At 42.7% G+C, this 22595-nt stretch overlaps 1 protein-coding gene across 3 annotated transcripts; it reads left to right on the forward strand.

The window, feature by feature from the left end:
- The first annotated feature begins 1918 nt into the window (after window positions 1-1918).
- On the forward strand, window positions 1919-22332 carry LOC6614213 (putative epidermal cell surface receptor). 3 transcript variants are annotated; one of them, XM_002038622.2, is made up of 10 exons: window positions 1919-2061; window positions 3417-3834; window positions 12967-14264; window positions 17168-17453; window positions 17663-18295; window positions 18358-18600; window positions 18970-19974; window positions 20486-21511; window positions 21740-21964; window positions 22029-22332. In XM_002038622.2, the coding sequence occupies exons 2-10, from the start codon at window positions 3510-3512 to the stop codon at window positions 22034-22036; spliced, it is 5049 nt and encodes a 1682-aa protein (XP_002038658.1). In that variant the 5' UTR covers window positions 1919-2061; window positions 3417-3509; the 3' UTR covers window positions 22037-22332. The 3 variants fall into 3 exon arrangements, with proteins under 3 accessions (XP_002038658.1, XP_032577044.1, XP_032577045.1); XM_032721153.1 differs by lacking the exon at window positions 18970-19974; XM_032721154.1 differs by lacking the exons at window positions 17663-18295; window positions 18358-18600; window positions 18970-19974.
- The last annotated feature ends 263 nt before the right edge of the window (window positions 22333-22595 follow it).

Below are 22595 nucleotides of genomic sequence, written 5' to 3' on the forward strand. Positions count from 1 at the left end.
TCAGTGTTAGATTCATTGGAAGTTTGCAACTTAAGGTTCATTAATTGTACGAATTTTTTACAACAATTCTAGTCTTCTTTTCTTTTACTGATTTTCACTTCTAAAAACTTGTGATTTAAGAGGTTTAATTTATATTTTTTAACTTTTTTATCTAAAATACACCATAAAAGTATTCATATGTTGTGCATTTTATGCAAAAGACACTACTTGCAGCGTTCTTTTTCCTTTACAAAAATTGAGAAATGCTCCATTCAAAACTGTGATCATAAACTGAAGTTGCATTATTATTATAATCTTTTTATGTCTGTATTTTATTCTTCGGCTTCTCAATGACAGTGCGATAAGCCCCAGACAATATATATATGTATATATATATATATATATATATATATATATGTCTTAACAAAGGGAGACAATGCAACTTTGGTCGTGTTTGTGCAACACCAAAAAAAGCGCATTTCTGCATTATTCTCCGATGTTTGCACTTTAATGTATGCAACCACAAGAAACTCTGTGCACATTTGATACTTTTTGACGTCTGCGAGTTGAGATTTGAGTTGGTTATGATTTGATTTGATTAGATTTGAGTTCTTCAGACACACATTTCCTTTCGATGACGCTTGGCCAACTTGCTGCCATTGATGTGTGATGACGGTTTCTGGGCGCGTCTCGCATCCCAAGTGGTGGATTGGTATTTGCATCGATGGCATTTGATGGCGGTGGATCAGTCGGTGATCGGTGGATTTATGAATTTGGGAGCAGCTCCGCAGATAAGGCCTTGGGAATGACGGTTATTTGGGTTTGCGGATAGAGACTGGAATTTCATGAATTCGGATTGTTATCGTTTTATATTAAATATTTCGGATATCGCAGTTAAAAGTGGGATTTTATTTAGTTCTAGATATATAGTACTTTAATATATAGAAACTGAATTGACATCGACTAGTTTTTGGGTTTTAATAGCTTCAGCGTACTCATCTTATCCCTACAGTTTTTCTTATCCCAAAAAAATTGGTTTAATATTACTATTTACTATTTTATGGTATAGTAAAAAATTTAGGGAATATAGTAAGTATTTCGCATTAATTAATGTATTTATGTTAGTGAATAATATAGTACTAATGCTATCTTTATATAGATCATTTTTATCCCTCACGAGTATTCAATATACCCTACAATAGAGTCATACCTTATATCAATCTTTCGAAATAAAAGAGAATTTCTTTATTTAATCAACTTTACAAAAACTGTAAAGGGGATTAATCTCTTAGTACCCCAAGCATCCCTGACTCATGAGCACTCTGCATCTACGAGTATGGAGATGCAGGGCCGCTTTCAACGAGCCAGACAAAGAAGTCGAGGAAGAAAGAAACCGAAGCGTGCACAAAAAAAAGGTAGGCGTAATCGGAACGATGAATGCCAACTCACTCGGCTTGGCCTGGGTTTTTCAATGGGATTGAGTTTTTCGCCATCCAATTGGACAGTTCAAATGGATCGCGTTGAGTTCACTTGTCAAGGAATCGAATCGACTATTGCAGTTGCCTTGCCAAATTGAAAAAAAACCCCGTCTTCGAGTCTTGTGTATGCATCATGGTCGTCTTGTTTCGAATCCAACGACTTCTAGAGAGGGCCTTTCGCACACTACACCCACACTGGCAGACAGCAACAGCCTAGACACACCTGAGTGTGGGTGAGAGCGAGCGTTCAACCACGGGGTAATGGTAATGCGTATTATGTATTACGTGCGCGCTCTCACCTGTTGCGCTCAGCTGACTGGAGAGAAGGAGCCAGCCAGAAGAGAGCCAACTCAGTTGGCCGGAGAGCAAGAGCAAACCAGTTACATGTTGGCTGCCTGCAGACCGTGGTGAGTTGGCAATGCTTCCAGCCAAGATCCATGCCGCCCGAGAGATCAGTTGGTGGTCGTGCTTGAGACGGAGCGGTTGGCCGAGTGCGATCGCATTACTTTGCGAACGATATAGATATACATATAAACCGCGCTGCCCACAAACGTGGCCAGATAAGAGGAGATATATACCAATACCTATACCTATTTCTCGCCGGGTTGGTGCTAATCTTCGTTTTAAGCGTGCCTGCGTGTGTGTGTGCGGTTGTGATTTATGCAAATCTTTGCTTTCTTATTAAACAAACACAAGATCCGGTAGTGAAATAAACGGCCCAGCGGAAGAAAAGAGAACCACGACCGAAAACATTCCATTGGAAATACCGAAAACAAGTTTTCTCCCTCCAGCTCCGAATCGCTTATTCGCTGTTTGCTTTCTGCCATTTGCCATTTCTACAAAAAAGGAGTGAGAGTGAAATGTGAAATGCGAAATGTCAGTGCAAATAGCCATCAACTTTTACAATGACATCACTGGATGTTTGCCAAACAGATATTAACAATTGGAATAAATAGAACCGCACGCCGTCTAATTGCCTTCGTAGCAACTTGGCCAAAAAGGCTTGCAGCAAATTCTGCGGTCTGCAGCCGTTTTCAGTTGCAGTTTCTGCTGCTGCCGTTGGAACCGGTTGAAATATTTTGCTATCGCAATTTGGGTCTAGGGTTTTTGTTGCTGGCGTTGCATTGTAGCGAGTTGCATGAGCATCGACTGCCTTGCATATAAACAGTATATCTTTTCCTAGAGCCCAATTGGCAGCCTTTGTTTTTGGCAAGCTGGTTTATTTGCCTAGTTTCTGATTTGAATGGTGAGAAGTAAACATTGTGCTGGCGGCGTGGTCTGAAAAAAAAAGAAAGATATTTATGAGCTGCTCTAGGATTAGGTACAGAAGTTGTAAATCTAAATTAAATATGCTAAATAGGTTTTACATATCGTAGATCTACACAGGTTTTAAAAAGTTCGGACACATTAAAAACTAACCGAAACTTTATAAAACAAAAGACTTGGGAAACGAACTTGCGTGAGTGAAGAAGTTTACGCTTTCACACTAAAATTGGTCATTACATAAATGTGTGACATAGGCTTCGTATTTTGAAAAGTTAGCCAATACTTTTATTCCATAGCTTAATTAACTCATATTGAATCTGTTTTTGATTGAGCCAAGAGTAAGCCACCCTTATTTCCAAGCTAACAACTTTCCAAGTTCCGCGTAGGGCGACCTAACAAATCACTCCACAAATCGGCTGGCAAAATATAGACTTGACTTGACACTTGAGAGATCGTTATTCAACCGACTTTCAACGGAAATGACAGCATTTGGGGTTACCAAAGCGAGTCAATGACAAATAACAGAAACCGCTGCCACAGATGTCGTGTGAACTAAAATAACCGCAAAAGAAAATCAAGCACCCCAAAAGAGAAAACTAAATAATAACTAGTGAACAAAAGTCGGTAATGAGTTATCGAGACCCTTCGAAAGATTTAAGAGTGCATGTAATTTATTTAATTCCATATTTATAGAAGATTACTATAAATTAACAATAACAAGTGCAAACGTGTGAGAAAAAATCAAAGAGGAAGAGCCAAAAAGACGGAGCACAAACATAAACCAAAATGCAAACGTGTAGAAGAAGAAAAGCCTCAGGCGGCCCAACCACGATCATGTGGAGTAGAATGTGCCTGGCCACTCTATGCGGATTACTTCTGCTTGGCATTCAAATTGAGCGTGCGTCGTCTGCGCCCGCAGGCGAAGATGCAGCGGCCACAACGATGCCACCTCTGGATACCACAACAGATGCCCCAGACGCCGCTCCAGCCACAATTGCCGCAGAACAAAGCAGCAGCATCAGCAGCATAACCACCGAGGCACCGGATGGTTCAACGACTTCCACGACGACAACAACTGAGGCGGCCAACAAATCCAATGCGACCGAAACTGGTGAGTCCAAGCCGAAAGCCATGAAAATTATAGATGCCGTCTAAACGCGACGACGCTCGCATAGATGGGGCATCTCATCCCGATCTCCGGCCAGACACTTTAATCCCGTCTAGCTCTCTGCGCCGTAATCAAATCTCGTTCTCTGAGCCACCAATTAACGGCGTGCCGGTGCGTGACTTCTGGTCCGCCCTTTTTACCCATTTCGTTTCGATTTGTAAGGCATTTCTCCATAATTATTTTCCGATTCGGTTAAATGGAGCGAACAAGAGAAATTGTTTGACTATTAATGGATGGAAGAATATTTGAAGTTATACATAAGCGGTTTCCTGTTGAATTACTTAGTTAATTACGCGGCGCGTTAAAAGGGATAATATTAAAATTTCCGGCCCTCAAGCTCAATATCGGAAACCTATTATACGAGAATTTATTATTCGGGTTAGAACAAGTGAATGAACTTAATTAAATCTAGTAGTACACTCAAGATACACAAGATATATTGAATGATGCTTATATTTCGTTACTATATAATTAAAAATAATAAATCAGATTAAATTAATTTAAATTTTTATATGAATTGTGTTGAATGAATACATTCAAATTTGGGTTATTAGGATAACTGGAGAAATTCATTTAACCAGATCATCTGAGATAGAATGATTAACTCTCACACACGTAACTTTTGTATAAACTTCGGCTAGTGCAAAAGTAAAAGGCTTCATTGTTCGGCGTTTTGTCAAAGCCAATCGTGTTTTGGAAAATAGATTGCTCGCTTGATAGTCGAGTTCTTAGCTGTAACAGATCTATAATTATCTTGTACGTTGTTTTGGGCTTAATGTCAGTTGCACACCAAACTCTTTACGGGGTAAGCATGCCGACGTAAAAACTTCAATTGGTTTTTATTGTTTTGATACTATTCCATCTAGTTTCATTGATGACTCGATAAAACAAGGTCTGGCAGGCCACACACAGGTCTAGATCGATTGAGCATAGGTTGTAGCCATGGCAAGTGGGAATGCATTGTTTATAAAGGGACTGGCCTTTTTTAGCTGGTCTAAATGCCACGGGGAACTTAATGAGATTTAACAGCAAACATTGGGATGATGGTAAGGTAAGCCTTCACAAATTACTCAATTTAAATGCAAAGCAGCCAACTGTCATGACTCATGCCCTTAACCTACGTAGTCCGTACCATAATCTTCGAGTGAGCTTCGGTAAATTTTGGGTGTTAACTTTGTACAGCAACACGGAATGTCTTTTCGCGGGGGCTAATTATATAAGTATGTGCCCAGGAAATTAGCTGGAAGAGATAAATAGCAATTAGTCATTGACAGATGTGATAAATAAAACACCTACAAACTTGGAGAAGAAACCGCACCTGATTACATTTTAAAATGGGTATTTCAAGTGATGCAAACTCTAATTTTGCTAGGCGTTGAGTGGGTATCTAGTGGATTGAGGATTTGGATTTTATAATTAAAACAAGCACATATGTATTTGCAAATCAATTATTGGGGAAGACATTAGATAGTTGATAAACTGGTTTTGTGTTATAGTTACAGCTACTGAAAATAAATATAGAAATACAGCTAGACTAGATTTGAACGAAATCATGAAAGTAAGTCCAAAATATTCATTTTAATTTTTAATAAAAATTTCCTGTTATATAAAGCACGTCTTTTTGGGGATATCACGCTATTAGCAACCCTTTTTTGTGAAAAACCACAATCCAAATAAAACATTTTGAGGCCAGCAAATTGTTTTCAATCTGAGGAAAAAATCAGCAAAGTAATACTAATGAGTTGGAAAATTGCATGCCACAACTGGCTGCAGTTGTACTTGAAAGTCGAGTACATAAATCATTTATGTTAATTTTCAGTTTTGCGGTCTGTTTTGGGTGCTAAATTATGGCCTTGATACAGCGCGGGCAGAAATTTAAAAATGCAGAAAAAAAATCCTATTGAGCAATTTTCAATGCGTTGGCATTGCAAGTCAGGGACTGCACTCGAAATGGCTTGCCAAAAATAAATAAATTTATTTATAGGTATGCACGAGGTCTCTTAAAAAAATAATACGTATCACGAAATTTACAAAATTCAATAACGACCTCAATCAACAGGCCAACTTGTCTGCGGCTCACTTTCTTCAATGGAAAATGTACGACGGGCAAAAAATAACAATAAATAAAAATGAAATGTGCTGAGTGACCTGCTGTTTTATGGACTTGTTGATTGTTTATTATTATTTTTTACAATTCATAGCAAAGTGAAATTTACATATTTCTGGCACGACTATCGTGAGTTTTTTTGGTATTAAAAATCATTTCCATCACTTGCACTATGAAAAGAAGGTAGTTAACATTTACGCGAAAATATAAAGTTTTGCCGAATGGAATACACCGAACTCCGAGGTGCAATATCAAGTTCGTAGCTTAAGTCTTTTGTTTGCCGCGCCCATGTGAGCATCTTCTTCACCTTCCCTTTCATGTTTATTTATACGCTGTTGTTTACCCGTTTCATAACTGAGAATTTCTGCAGAACAGGCAGGCAGACAGTCTTTAGTTTTCTCGGATTTTTCAAGGATAACCATTTCAGCGGAGTGTGAGAAACATATTTCTTTGGAGGGTGTGGCAATTCGGTGCGTGATTTCTGACTTCAACTGACATTAGCTGTACCTTTCGCTTTGGGGTTCATGCTCGATTAGCTGGCGAATTTCATTTCATGGGACCGCTATAATGAACCGATAAGTAAAAGTAGCTTAAAAGAGCTTTTCAACTGGCTAGTTCGACGAAATACGTTGAGTCGTATGTGTAGAGCGACAAATACAACAGTGCGCGATTGTTAATTGTCTGCCGTTAGCCGGTGGGCATTTTGCCGCAGTTATTATTATTGTATTGTACATTGACACTCAACACAGCTTTAGTTTGAGAGGGAGGCGCGTGAAAGTGCAGACAGCGACAATTAACATTTTGGCCATAAAAATGGCTCTTTGGATGTTTCGTTGTCAAGTGTCGAAAAAATCACTTTTGGGCTTTGAACTTTAAGTGGGTTTTCCACAGCGGATTTGTGGGCTTTCTCCGGCCACAGCCTCCCATTCAGCAGAACCAAACGGGTTAGGCAAGTGAAAACCCGGCCCGGCCTGGCTGTGAACTCAATCGCATTTATGTCAGGGGCGCAAATCAAAATACAGGCTAAAATTTAGCTCAATTGTAACTCGTTTGAAATATGCATTAAGCAATGGCATCAATTCCACTTACAGTAGTATCATGCAATTCCCTCCCTGGTCTAGACGTGCGTTGGCTGGCTTGCATTTTTCAATTAGATAATTTTCATGCATGTGTATGTATCTTTTTCTCACCTGTGCGCGCAGTGAGAAAAATGTAGCACAGAAAGGCAATATGCGGCTAATTAATGCATTTTAATTGTGAATAACTAGAGTCAAGTGTGTGCTGGGCAATTATCTGTGTCATTGAACGGTGCTGAGAGCGGCAAATGTGGTCAGGAAGTTAGAGCTTAAGCGGGAGCCTTAAATAAAAGAATGGAAATTAATTTAATTACATGTTCTGAATAATTTTACTGTTGTTTTGAGCTGAAAGATTAACTAAGGGGATTTATGGCGGTTCAACCATTTCCCGACACATAAATATGCGGAAGAATGAAGTTCTTATTAAATTGCAGATCAACCACCCTTATAAAACCATAAAAGCATGTATATATAATCTTCAACAAAACGATTAGAAATCTTATTAATCGAATGTCTATATAATATCATTTATATACTAAAACTGTAAATCAAGTTATTAAGTGAATACAAAAGTGGCCTAATAGGAACGAACAAAATATAATGTGATATATTAAAAGTGCTAAACTTTTTTACAGTATTTCCTAGGTGTTACATAACTTTTATGTTATTCTGATTTAACTTGATTACTAAATCGATATTCTAAACACGTTCACAGTACATTGTAAGTTTATCCCCTTAGCCATCTTGTTTTCGCCGCTTGTGCCATTCGAATGACCTTCAATTCGGAACGCACTTTGGCACTAGTTACAAGTCAGCTAGTTGACGGTACAAAAGCCACACACACTGGCGGCTTCAATTCCAATCCAAACTCCACTTCCAATTCGATTTCATGGCCGGCCAAGCAACTCGCATTCACTTGGCTAAAAGTGTGTGATGTCATTCCATTGAGATCGGATACAGATACAACTAGAGCTGCAACTACACACCAGTTAAGTGGCGTTGTGTTTAGTCATATTGTTGTTTATACTCATTTCTGCCAGAGGTCTTTGTCTCGGCTCCTTCAGCCCGAACTCCAAATGGACAATGACACGCGCTCTTGGTAGTATTTGAAACTTGTTTTGCCTTCAATCGGGTGAGCCTCCTCCTCCCACTCCCACTCCCCCCCACCACATTCTTCCCCCTTTTAGCGGGTCAAACTGCATTTGTGTTGTTGTTAGATGCACATGAACTTTCGAGTTGAAAAAGGTTAAATACTGGTTGGGAAATAATTTTGCTTTATTGCCGAACGGTCTCTTGACTCGTCTTCCCCTTTGCTTGTTAATGATATTGTTGTGAACTGTTGTTTTTTAATGGTGTAGTGGAATTGGAATTTTGCCCTATCGCAGATGCTCTTACATACCTGACTGACCACCGGCCATTTGTTTGAGTATATATATTCTTTGTTTCCTTGGGTTTTCTCTATGGTCTGAGCACATTTTTTATGTCATTAGCCAGATAGAAAGGCCGATAAGATGCCAAGAACGTTTTGGGTTAGGAGCAAGTTCAGTTAACTGCAATTGAGATGAGTTCACGATAATGCTGTGTACTTGGTTCTTTTTTTATGAATCTCGAAGTTTCTTCTAGATGCGGAAGCAAATCATTCTTAAAATTATCACTTTGAGGTCTTTCCGTCAAAAAATGATTTCTATATCAATGTATAATTTTGTTCATTCAACATGCGCGCCATTGAAAGTTAACACTTCGTTTCACAAATTTCCATACTCGTCTTTTGTGGAACGTCATTATTGTGAACAAAGGCCGCGCAATTTCATTAACATCAGCAAATTTCTAAAACAAATACAATAGGAAAACCTCCAAAAGATGGGCTTAATTAAAACGAAAATCTAATCAAAATTAACACCCAAAAAGAAGCGAGTGAATTCGAATGCAGGCAACATCGTGGATTGCGTAATCAATTCAAATTTGTTTATGATTCGAAACTTAAACCGGACCACAGCCAACAGCTGCATAATACGTTTTGGATTCATGACACACTCTAAGCATGACCGTTACATTACCCAAACCCCTAAAAAGGTAAAACCTTCCCCCTTCCCCCCACTCTCTCCCTTCGATTGCTATTGCCGGTTTCATTTTTGTTGACACTTTTTGCGCATTACAAAACTCGGCCAACAGGGCGATGATAACGGGGCAGGGGGCGGTGACAGGTTAGCGGAGATCAGGGGCGTGGGCATGGTCATTAGGCAGGAACCGTTTTGAAGCTGCTTCCGGTTGGCCACGTTCAGTGCTTACAGTACACTACGCGACAAAACTATAAATGCGGAAATAAATAAAAGTCTAATAGCTGGGAATAAGATTAACGAAAATAATGCTGGCTTTATGTTAGTGGGTCAAAAGTGACGTTAACTTAAATCACTGATTGGCTTAATAAATTGTATTCTTTAAATAGTATTTTTTGTACAGAAAGGAATTTACGGCTTAACTATGCTTGGGGTTTTTAAAATTTCCAATCTTTAATCGGCACTTCATTATGGGCTGAAAAGGTCTTGCATTGGGGTTAAATAAATTGACCATGAAACTCTTTCCCTATTGCATATGAAGCACATTTCCAGACATAATCAACTCTAGATCAATGGCAACCATTACACTGAAGAAGAGCCACAATCCCACCTAACAAAGACATCCGGTTTGCATGCATCGCTTCATGGCAGCTTGTCAATTCTAAGCACATTACTTGTGGGCCCTCCTTTGCCCCGTTCCACAACCCCTGCTTCAAAAGTGATCTCCCACTCCTCCGCAGAACTGTCTGTTCATTTGTTTGTTTGCGGAGCCGCAGAACGTGCGGCGACTTAGAAAAACCGCAAATGAGTTTGAACTACCGGACAGCAGTTTTGCTTTTCTGCATAAGTGGCCTGTCCTCGGGTGATGGTTTGCGGTGCTGATGGTGGTTAGCATTCGTTGTCGCATGCATATATATCATAATCAAGCTGGCTGACCGGCTTAGCGTTGAGTCATAAACTATGCCAAGTCAAAGGCCCAGAAAGAACTGAGGCGAAAACTCAAGTTTGTTGTCTGAGTCTTTCGTATGCAGTCGCAGAAGTTGCGGATGAAAACACAATGCATAAACTTGCATAACGGAAGGGCAGACCACCAAGCAAGTCCTATCTGTGCAGCATGTACCAGGATGGGTATATATTTATATAGAGGACGCCCGATCGCGCTTAACGAGTGCCAGTGAAAAATGAAAATCAATGACAGTAAGAGACAAATTGTGCGCCAAGTAAAAACGGACAAAACAAATGGAGTGGGAGCTCGACACCGCAAAAGCCCTCGAACAGTTCGCGTATTATAAACGACTAACCGTGACAGCAAGACCGTCGAATAACCAAGACCCAAGAATCAAGAACCAAGAACAGAGCTCCACGACTGCAATGGCAACCCTAGCTGGAGCTCGAGATGTGGAGCTGGAGGCTGCCAGCCGCAGCATAACGAACTCAAATTCAAGGTTCATGTCAGTAACCCTAAGCTCCAGTCCCGGCACAACAATAAAAGCAACAGCTAAAACATAAAACATACACACACATAAAAATGTTCTCTCTATATAGAAATCGACTAGGGCCTCTTTCTCCCATTCACTCTGTTGACTAACGAACCGAACTGTGTTTTGCTAGGTGCCATGTACCCTGACTTTTAAGAGGTATATCGATTAGGAAAAGATTTAGAAACATTGCATATTGAAACACGATAAATAGTTTTATTGCCAGGAAAGAAATCACGGATACATTTTGTAGGGATATCTTACTAATAATGGTGTTTTAACTTATCAACTATAAATCGGTTCTCAGTTCCCAGTGAATGTTCAAGTACTACCTTCTGTTTCCATTTAATCTTAATTTTGTAATTTAAAAGTCTAATGTAAACTGTATGCTGTATATAAGTTTTGTTATGTCATTTTGTAGCGGTTAAAGGGTATATAACTTTCGGAGTTTACCTTTTTAAGAAGAATTCTTAACGCTAAATAGTTGCATGCCGACTCTGACTGCGAGACAGCCTTTGAATCTGACTGACTGACTGCCTGGAAGCGTCCAGTACCAAGGAAAATTTCATTTCAGCTCTCCATCATCGTATTGGAGCGGCGACAACTGTTGCGTCTGCACCAGGTAACAGGAACAAGAAGCTAGGGACCAGGGACTAGTCACTAGGGTCTAGGGATTAGGGACTGGGGACTAGGGCTTATGGTTTAGGGGACCGCTTTTATGCCCATTACGACGCACGCATGACAGTCGCACTCCCCCTCCACCCACCACACTTCACGTGTGCCCGTCGAGCTGGAGGACTTGACTGGGTAAATGCCGTCCCCATGGGGTCGCCGTTTACTCCATTCCAGTTCCCCTCCTCGAAACCATCCATGAGTCAGAGACGTGTGTGCGAGGGTTATTTACCATTCCAACTGGATGATCGAGTTCCCGAGTACGTTGAAAATTGCAGCTAGACCATTTTAAAGTTATTACCGGAATGGGACTGAAGGCAGAATTCAAATGGAAATTTTTGGAATTCCTTGACAGACAGGGTAATCAAACATAATTATGTACCAGCTAAATGAATATTGATTGACTAACTTACGAGATAAGAACCTAAAATAGGAGGATCGGCAGTGGAGGAAAAAGGTTTCCCAGCTATTTTCTTCTTCAAAATCATTTCCCATTCGTGTGCAACAATTAGCAATCAAGTTCAAGTTCCCATTAATGAATTAACTCTTAATTGAATGTTCCTGTGAATAGTCCGCGAGCTTGGAAGAAGCAATCTTGAATCTCGTGGCCATCCATGGACGAGTCAAGTGTTTTCTGGAGGTTTATTATAAGAACGTTTTTAAAGACCCCTTACTAAGGTCGTCTTTTATTTATGACATGAGTTTTGCGCCCCAAAACTGTGCCCGAAAACAAATGTAATTATATAACAGAGAGAAGAGAAAATCACAAAGAACAACAAGTTGCCGGGTCTGCTGCGTCTGTCTGAGCCCACAAAAGAGCTTTACAGGCCAACATACTCGAGCCAAAAGAAGCTGAAAGCCGAAGAGAAACAAGAATTATATCATACAAGATGTGTATTGCCTGATATTTTGGTTGGGGCTTGTCCGCCCGGCTCTTCCGAGAATGGTTCGACCTGCGGACGATGATTCAGCAGGCAGAAGACTCAGGCAGACGGGGCTTAATGAATACCTTGCAGATTTTGAGGAATTGATGCTGCGGCAAAAAAAAAACCGAACGAGAAACAGAAATTACGTTTCAATGATGGCGTATCCAATGCGAATTGCGGATGGCGATGATAATAATGATGACGAGACGCGTGAGATATTTCCAATACGATCAACGTGGTTTCCGCTAGAGTTGCGAAAGAATTCTATCCGCCAGTTACCGTAAATGTGGGACAAAGCCTTAGAGTTTGTTTACCCCACAAATGACTCAATTCCGGAACGGAATCACAAGGAATTCTCTGCACAATTAATTTGTTTACAGTACCTCATAGTTATAACAATATCAGAGTGATCCTAATAAAGCAGGTCACTTTGAATATCGTAAAGAAATTAATTCATTTAAAAATGATTTATGCTAATTAATGGTTAAATTGTTAATGTTTTGATTAGATGTTACAAGTTTTCAGCGAAAGTAGTGAATTATTTAATGGCCAATTTCCGCGTTCCATTTTAAAATACTAAATCGAAAAACTTATTGCGTCATTATAGTTAACAAATAAACAAGTCAAAGGTCGGCTTTAATTTATAACATCATGGCTTGTTAGAAAAAATTATCGAGCGAGATCTTATATTTCCTATAACTCATTTCGAAGCAATAAAAACAAATTGAAAAATAAAAAATATATTGTTTTTCTTTTCAGAGTTCACGACAAGTGGCCCGGTGGCAAGCAGCCTGCCAGAGGAGACCAGCATGCGATCGACGAGCATTGAACCCATCACCTCCACGGAGCCCACGACAACGCCCCGGCAGGAAACAGAGGGACCTCATCAGCACATGGTCTTCTCTAACACGGAACCAGATCAGAGCCACATTCAGCACATTCCGCTGCGGGATGAGCACGCCGAGAGCAGTGGCGCCGACGATGCCACCACCGAGATGCAACGGCAGCGCGAGCAGGATCAGCAGCAGAATGAGCTCAATCAGATCTCCAACGAGCAGGACGATGTGGTCAAGGATCTCAACAATTTCCGACATCCGGCTACGCTCATAACGGCCAGCAACAGCAACAGCGAGGAGAACGTCGAAATCGAAAGTGACAAACAAGTTGAGACAACGACGACTGCGGTGCCGGCAGCAGCAACATCCACATCCACAGAGGCAACAGGTACACCAGCAACAGGTACGCCAGCCACATCCACATCCACAGTCCCGAGCGAGCGCGAAGAAGATCCCTATCATGTGCATATACTGTCCGAGAATCATGATCGCCTGGCCGAACACGAAGATTATCAAATGCTCTCGACCAGCACCGAGGAATCGTCAACTACCACTACCACTTCGACTACTACCAGCACCACAGAGTCGGGCATTGTGGCTGGTATTGTTGTCAGTCAGGAGAACAGGGCAACCGCTGAGCCATCAACTGCAACCGAGTCTACATCCACATCCACATCCACAACAACTGCAGCAACAGCCACAAGTTCAACCACATCGCGAGCACGCGCCATGCATATGAATGATCCAGAAGATGAAGCGGCCACCACAATAATGCCGGACAGCGAGTCGCGGCCAGTGATTAACATTGTTGAAGGACAACACATGCTGCAGCAGGAGAGGGAGCAGGAGGAGCCGAAGGATGAGAAGGAGGAGGAGGTGGTCAAGGAGTCGGAGAGCAGCTCCACCACCGAGGTGTCGACCACCACCACCGAGCCATCGCCATTCGTAGCCTTTGCTGGCGAGGGACGATCGGCGGGTGGCGGCAATGATATTGAGCTGTTCCTGCACCACAATGCCTCTACCCACGAGCAGCTCATGGATCTCAGTGATGTCAGCATGGACGGAGATCAGAACGAGGGCAGCAGCACAACACAGAGCAGCACTACTAGCACCACCACGACCACTGCTCAGCCGGAAACGGAAATGCCGAAAATAGTGGAGATCACCGCCAGCGGGGATACCATGCAGCGCGAATGCCTGGCCAACAACAAGAGCTATAAGGTTGGTATTAAATGACACAGAAAGCATTTAAAACTAAGTTCAAAACGATAATTTTACAAAAATCACTTGTTTATATGCTATTATTTATTAACTATAATATGAATATGCAAACGATCACAGAGGAAGTCAATTTCAAATGCGTTGCTCTCAACTTTTTATTTAATCTTTGACATTTTCAACCGTCTGACGTCAATGCACAGATCTGGTTGTTGTTTTCACTTTCGTTTTTATTGATGGGAGGGGAGAATTGAAAGCATTTGTCTAAGTCAAGTTTGACCGAAGTGCCAGGCCGTATGACAACCAAAACAGAAAAACACAATAGAATATATGACAGATCCTGACGAGGAGAGAAAGCTGCGTCTCCATCGACGACTCCATTTCCCTGTCGGCCTGCCCACTTCCTGGCACGCAACTCCAATTTGCCTTGTCGTCACCTGGATTGCATAATGGCAACGAGTTTGGTGCCCACAGTCAAACCGGTCAGAGCCAACTCAGAGTTCCAGCTTCCAGCATCCAGCGCAGCTGCTTGCGCACTCCAAAAAAGTTGAAAAAGTCGAAAATCGAAAATATTTCGGTGAGCTTTCCCGGCTGCTGCTCGCCCAAGCAGCAATTATGCAAATATTTGCGCACCTTGATATTAGCAGAAAAAAGGGGCACAAAAAACAGACAGGCTGAGGAAGAAAATTCCAAGAAACTGCTCACTGTGATTGATGTTGACATCGCCTCTGTGGTCGCGGATCAGCCCAACCCAATCTCTGCGCCAATCGCCATACCCAATTTAGAGCAATCATCACCGCAGAGTGACAATTGCCGGGCATTTTAAATAAGTAATCAGACAAATATATCTCAGTTAGAACAATTGAACGTGAAAAATGGCATTCCTTATCGTTCAGCTGATTGAAAGCCATCGGGCACTTTGAATTTCAATAATTGCTACACGCTTTTTTTTGCGTCTGTCCAAGTGTGACGTGTTCATCAAACGTTGCACTCGGTTCTCTCCGCTTTGGGTAATGGCGCCCAGTCATGTTAGCTCCACATCGGGAGCTTTATATATATATCCAGATAGCTAGACGTGGCTGGAGCACGCCTCCAGCTGCCACAACTTACTGACCAACCCATTTTCCGCTGCGATGGTGTGGGTTTTGTTTTAATTAAACGCGTGTTTGGCTTTTCTTTTTAAATACTCTAACCTAAAGTAATCAGCACACATTATTCAAGATAATTAAACAATTTTCATATTTTAAGACTATGTTTAAAGTGCATTTTTTATAACGTCGTCCTAATATAATTTTCATTTAAAGATGATATAATTTTCATTTGAAGATACTCTTTATAAAGGGTATTTACACTTCGAGATTGCCCTGCTGCCTTAATATTTTATTAATATCGTTTTTCTTAATCTTTTGAATTGTTTGTGTTGTAGTTTTCATAATCGAGTTTGCGGTCCACTTCGATATGAAATAATTTTTGCTTTCACTTTTAATGAATTGTTGTCGGCGGCTGATCGGACCTCCCCTGCCCCACGTTTTTTTTTATAAATTGCCATCGATTGGTGGACACGTGCAACATGCCAAGCCGCATGCCGCAAATGCTTTTCAAGTGAGCAGCAAATAACTCAGAAAATACTCAGTAAAATTGCACAGTTTATTCGGTTTTTCTTTGCCAGTAGTTTATTGTGCCAAAGAGGGCGTTTTGAGGTTTTTTTCGCGAGGCCAAGGCTCAAAGGTTTACAACAATTGTGCTCATTAGGTGCCATTTAAGAAAGGGGGGGGAAATTATGGCCCCACAGCAGACGGTCATTAAAAATTTCTGGCCAAAACAAAGGGGCGCGAATTCTTGCACCTGAGAACCTCATAAACGCACTGAAAAACACTGCTAAACAATTAAGGGAACAAACAACAGACAAAGGTTATTTTCCACTTCAACTTATGAACTTTGCCCACAAGCTTGCGTGGGCTCCGTTGAAATATGACATATTTGGTTATTGGAGCACCGCGCAGTGAGCAGGAAATCTTAGACGGTGATTGCCTTCAATCAACGGGGCGGATGATTGATGAGCCCATTTGCTCTCACCTGCTTAGTTGGTTGTGCAAATTGACATAATTTCTGTGCAAATAGCTTTCACACAGCGAAATGAAGGAAATATGTCTTTTGACAAAAAATAAAAGTGGCTCAGTAGGTCGATCTTTGGTCATTACCGGAATAAATTTGCGGTTGTTCTTGGTAATCAAGTTCATGATTATCGGTGTAATTTGGGGCTCTTTTAAGATAGTGAAAGTAGTGGTTATAGTTTATTGTAGAATTTATAAAAATATAGGTAAATCCAAAGCTGTACTGTTTTATTATTTTGTTTATGCTATGTTTTATAAATAATTAAAATAATTTTTCACATTGTTGTTAGGTAGTAAGATTATTATGGTTGTTTCTGTGAATATTCCTTGGAAAGTCTGTAGTAGGTTGAAGAAAAGTTTTCCGACCCTAAAAAGTATATAGGATATTGATCAGGATCACTAGCCGATTCGATCTGGCCGTTAATCTGTCCGTTAATCTGTCCGTATCTGTCCATGTGTGTCTGTCCGTTTATCTGTCCGTATCTGTCCGTACGCCTCGGTACAGGATTGGCATTTTTTATTTTTGTTATTTGTCTCTACTTTCTATCGATAGGCAAAAAATAGTTTAGCCATGCTAATTCGCAATAACCTATCACACAATAGCCAATCTGCTTAATTAATTAATTTTTTTAATTTTACTATTTTTTCGACCATCTTGTAGCTTTAATTGTTTCTAAATTAACAAATAGGCATTACAATGGCATACCACGGAAGCAATTGTTGTTTGTAGTGATTTATTTAGTGGCTATAAGCTGAAGAATTCAGACTCTAACGTCTTGCCATTATTTACAGCACGGCGAGTTGATGGAGCGGGATTGCGACGAGCGGTGCACCTGCAACCGCGGCGACTGGATGTGCGAGCCAAGGTGCAAGGGACTGAGTTATCCGCGCGGCAGCCAGCGCAGCATGGCCAATCCCAACTGCCTGGAGAAGATGGTGGAGGAGGACGAATGCTGTCGGGTGATGGAATGCAGTGAGCCGCTGCTGGAGCCCACGGTGGTTGCCACAGAGGGTGCGGCACCTTCCACCAATAGAACAGGAGAAGCGGCTGTGACCCTGCCCACGACCGATGATGAAGGTGAGTGAGCGTACATATATCTTAGGGGCAGCAGCAGATGAATTAGCTTTTTGTGGCTTCGCTGTAGTCGTAGCTTATATGCATTCCCAATTCATTACTGTTTGGCCAAGCTTTTTAACATTTGCCGTCTTCTCTGTGCCCTCCATGAACATGTCCCATCCACGCCGCTCACGCCCATTGCACATTGCCACCACCACCCCACATTGCAGCCACGCCCAAGCCCCGAACTGATTGCCACTACATGGGCGGTGTCTATAAGTTCCGGGAGCGTCTGGAGATCGGGTGCGAGCAGATCTGTCACTGTGCCGAAGGAGGCATCATGGATTGCAGGCCACGCTGCCCGGAACGGAATCACACGCGTCTGGACAAGTGTGTGTATGTAAAGGACCCGAAGGACGTGTGCTGCCAACTGGAGCTCTGCGATGTCACGCTGGACGATCACGAACAGCAGCCAACGCCGCTGCAGAGCACGAACAACGAAGATCCAGAGGAGATCGACCCCTTCCGCTTCCAGGAGCAGGCTCGCGACGCCGGAGGCGCCAAGCCCACTTGCACCTTCAAGGGCGCAGAATACGATGTGGGCCAGCAGTTCCGCGATGGCTGCGACCAGTTGTGCATTTGCAATGAGCAGGGCATTCACTGTGCCAAGCTGGAGTGCCCCTCGAACTTTGGCCTGGACGTCCAGGATCCGCACTGCATACGTTGGGAACCGGTTCCGGCGGACTTTAAGCCCTCGCCGCCGAATTGCTGTCCGGAGAGCATGCGTTGCGTCGACAATGGCACGTGCAGTTACCAAGGCGTCCAGATCGAGAACTGGTCCCCGGTTCCAGCCAACCTGACAGGTAAGATCGTGGCTTACTCACCTCCATTCCCATATCCCTCGAACATGGCTTCTTTCACACAGGCTGCGATCAGCATTGCTATTGCGAGAATGGACGGGTAGAGTGCAGGGCAGCTTGTCCTCCGGTTCCAGCTCTTCCTCCGGCGGACTTGCCCTGCCATCCAGCATTGGCCCGCCTGCTGCCCATTCCCGATGACGAGTGCTGCAAGCACTGGATGTGTGCCCCCCAAATCCCGAAAATCGGAGGTGCGGGTCAGGACGAAGAGACGGAAGCTACTTCAACCCATGCCTCGATTCCGGCAAATGGTAAATAAATGCGCATGCCATAATAATCCCTTTCTCTTCTGGAGTTTGCATGTCGTAATGAAGAAAGAGTTTCCTCCAAATCGCTTCTTTTCCTAGGCTTTGTCATTGAAAAACCATTTTTCAGTTATGTATATATTTAGTTTGATATGTTTGTTTTGTTTATATGTTGCGCTTTTGCTCGCTGTCTTATCTGATCTCTCTACTGCCATTTTTATCGCGCTGACATGCTATTTAATTTCGTTTTACTTTATTTTTATTTTCTACGCTCATCACAACCAATTTCAATATTGTTATTCACGCTATGCATTTTGTAAATAATCAAACTACAACAACCAATCAATCAACCATCCAACATGCAACCGATAACAGAAACAACAACAACGACAGCGACAGCAAATAAATCGACCAGTACACCTAGCAAAGTGCCCCAAATCAAGAAGGACGAGGAGAAGAGGCCATCAGCAAGTGCCGCCTTCTATCCCACCTTGGATGGCAAGCCACCCAAGTCGATTGGTGGTCTTGGTATTTTCGAGAAGCCGGAAAAACCGGAAAAGGGCCACAAGAAAGTGCAGCATCAACAGCAGCAGCAGCATCAGCAGCAGCACCAGAATGATGTTATATTCGACGGTGATCGCACAGAGGAGCAGGAGGAGCCTTTGCCACCGAACGGCGGATTTGTGCCCTTCCAATTCGGCCACCAGCATCCTCATCAGCCACATCTTGGCCCGTATGGCTTCTACAATCCCGTGAAGCCCGTTTACGAGGACTATAACCCCTATGAGCCGTACGACATCAATCCCAATGGCACACCACAGGGCAAGCCGCCTCCAGTGCCCACTAGTCAGTCCGATTTGTTCAATATATTAGGTGCGGAACAACCAGGACACCCGGTTCATCCTGGCCATGCTGGACCCGCAATTCATCCTGGGCAAACGCAAAAAGACAATCACAACCTGGGACCGCAAGTTAGAATCGAACAGATACTGCAGCACCTGCAGCAAACTGTTCCAGGTGGACCACCACCACCGCCGCCCCACCAGCAACACCAGTCACTGACACATCCGCAGCAGCAACCAACTCCGCAGCAACATCCTGATCATTATGTGCCCATCGTGCACAGTGGAGTGCCGCCGCCGCCGCCAGGACATGGCATTGCCATTGTCGATGGGCAAACAGTGGCCTATGAGAGCTATCCAGTGATCCCGGGACTGGGAGTACCACAGCACCATCCGCAGCAGCACCAGACGACCCCGCAGCAACACTTACAGCAGACAATCCTGCCTAGCTCGAGCACCACCTCCGGACTCTCGACGCAGGCTAGCGAGCACAGTCTGCACCAGAACCAGGACAAGCTGGCCAAACAGCAGCAGTCAGGTTGAGCAAACTATTCTAGACACCACCACACTCCTTAGATCTCCTTTACTCCGCTCAGCTATACAGCAAACAACAGAAACACTGCGAAAGGGTTCTACTGTACTAACTGAGACAACACTATCCACAAAAACCAACAACAGACACACACTCATCCATCACAAGCACCTACACACCCATCAGCACAAAAGATCATCCATCATTAACATGCTTGCAGCTAATCCGCAACACAAGCAATTTCCAAACGATGCGCGTTTATTAATATTCGGGCTACAAATACTAACTTAAACTTAAATCTAAGTCAGAGATGAGCACGTTAAGATCACCGTGGGAAACTATGATATTATCTTCTTTAGCTCCGAAGTAAATTAAATTGATCAATAAATAATTTTTTCAAATTTGTATGAAACAATTTTAGAGATCCAATTGTATGATCTATATGCCTGCTTATCTCTTTCCTTAACTCTTTAAATGATTCACTTTGACATTGAAACTTTCTTTTTATCGTAACTAGGAGCCAACAACCTGCAACCTGATATCGAAGTTCACACACTGGAGGCCATCGATCCTCGTTCCATTCGCATTGTCTTCACCGTTCCCCAGGTCTATGTGAACCTCCATGGACGCGTGGAGCTGCGCTACTCGAATGGACCCAGTAACGATACATCCACCTGGGAACAGCAGATCTTTGCTCCGCCCGAGGACCTCATTGCCACATCCCAGATGGAGTTCGATCTGCCCAGCTTGGAACCAAACTCACTGTACAAGGTGAAGATCACCTTAATCCTTCGTGATCTGAACTCGCAGCCGACGAGCAGTATCTACACCGTGAAGACGCCGCCTGAAAGGACCATCACTCCACCACCTCCGTTCCCCGATTACAGGCCAGACTTCCAGGACATCTTCAAGAACGTTGAGGATCCAGAACTGACGGTCAGCGAAACTAATGCCAGCTGGTTGCAGTTGACATGGAAGAAACTGGGCGACGACCAAATGGAATATGTGGACGGAGTTCAGCTGCGCTACAAGGAACTGACGGGCCTGATCTACTCCTCAACGCCTCTGATCCATCGCACGTTGACCAGCTACACCATCCAGAATCTTCAGTCGGATACAGGCTACGAGATCGGGCTCTACTACATCCCATTGGCTGGACACGGAGCTGAATTGCGTGCCGGACACATGATCAAGGTGCGAACTGCCCAGAAGGTGGACGTATATGGCTTCGATGTGACCGTTAACGTGACCAAGGTGAAGACCCAGAGTGTCGAGATCTCATGGAATGGAGTGCCCTATCCGGAGGACAAGTTCGTGCACATTTATCGTGCCATCTACCAGAGCGACGCTGGCAAGGAGGACTCCAGCGTCTTCAAGGTGGCCAAGCGGGACAGCACTACTGGTACCCTGATCATGGATCTCAAGCCAGGTACCAAGTACCGCCTCTGGCTGGAAATGTACCTGACCAACGGCAACACCAAGAAGAGCAATGTTGTCAACTTCATCACGAAGCCAGGTGGTCCAGCCACTCCCGGAAAGACTGGTAAGTTGAGGGAAGATTGAGGGTAGAAGTATTGTCAATAGAACATAATTCCGTTTCAAGTCTTGCAATTTTTCGAAGGAATATGTAGAGGATTTAAACTATTTGGTGAGGAGGAATTCAGTCTTGAATTTAAATTCCAAAACGCCATATTCAGTTAATTAACATTGGAATTTTATATTTTAGTTTAGTGATTTGACAATTATTCTAATTCGACTGTGATTTTAACAGGAAAACTCCTAACCGCGGGAACGGACCAACCCGTGGGCGATTACTACGGCCCCCTGGTGGTGGTTTCTGTGATCGCCGCTCTGGCGATCATGTCTACTTTGGCCCTGCTACTGATCATTACTAGGAGACGAGTTCACCAAACGGCGTCCATTACGCCACCTCGAAAAAGCGACGCTGCCTACGATAATCCCTCATACAAGGTGGAGATCCAACAGGAGACTATGAGTAAGTAAATCTTAAAATCCCAATAGACTCCACCAGTTTCTAATGCTATAATCTTGAATTCTAGATCTGTAAATGACGCAAAATGCCCTGCAAGCACTAGTTTAAAAGCAGATTCTTGTAAATATTGAAGGAGGAAATGGATGTGGAAGAAAAACTCAGTGTCAGTAAAGGAATATAAGTGAAAATCCTGAATCAATCAGATTAAATCAGATGGAGCAAGCAATTTTCTGAAATCGGCGCAATATCAAAAACTTTGTTCAAATCGAAATGGCCGCCATGTTGAATGTAGTGGTTAAGTAATCTAAAAGCACATACCTTTTGTTAAACAATTTGTGACTTGTGTAAATAGTGAGAGATTGAGACCGAAGCAGACACCCTATAGAAGAACCAATTGACAGAAGCTCCACAACTCAAATTGGCCTCGCTGGGCGTATCGATTCTATTGGCGATTTCAAAATGCATACGAGTTTAGTTAGTTTAACTTGTAAATTGTAGCTTTACACTTATCGTAATTAAAGGGCGCATCAGCATCAACAGAATCTGCAGCACCAGCAATACGATGCGTTCTTCAATTAACAGTCCATAAATATTTAAATTAGCTTTTAAAACGTACATGGATATGCATATGTAT

The sequence above is a fragment of the Drosophila sechellia genome, chromosome 3R (genome assembly GCF_004382195.2).
Source record: "Drosophila sechellia strain sech25 chromosome 3R, ASM438219v1, whole genome shotgun sequence".
NCBI lineage: Eukaryota > Metazoa > Arthropoda > Insecta > Diptera > Drosophilidae > Drosophila > Drosophila sechellia.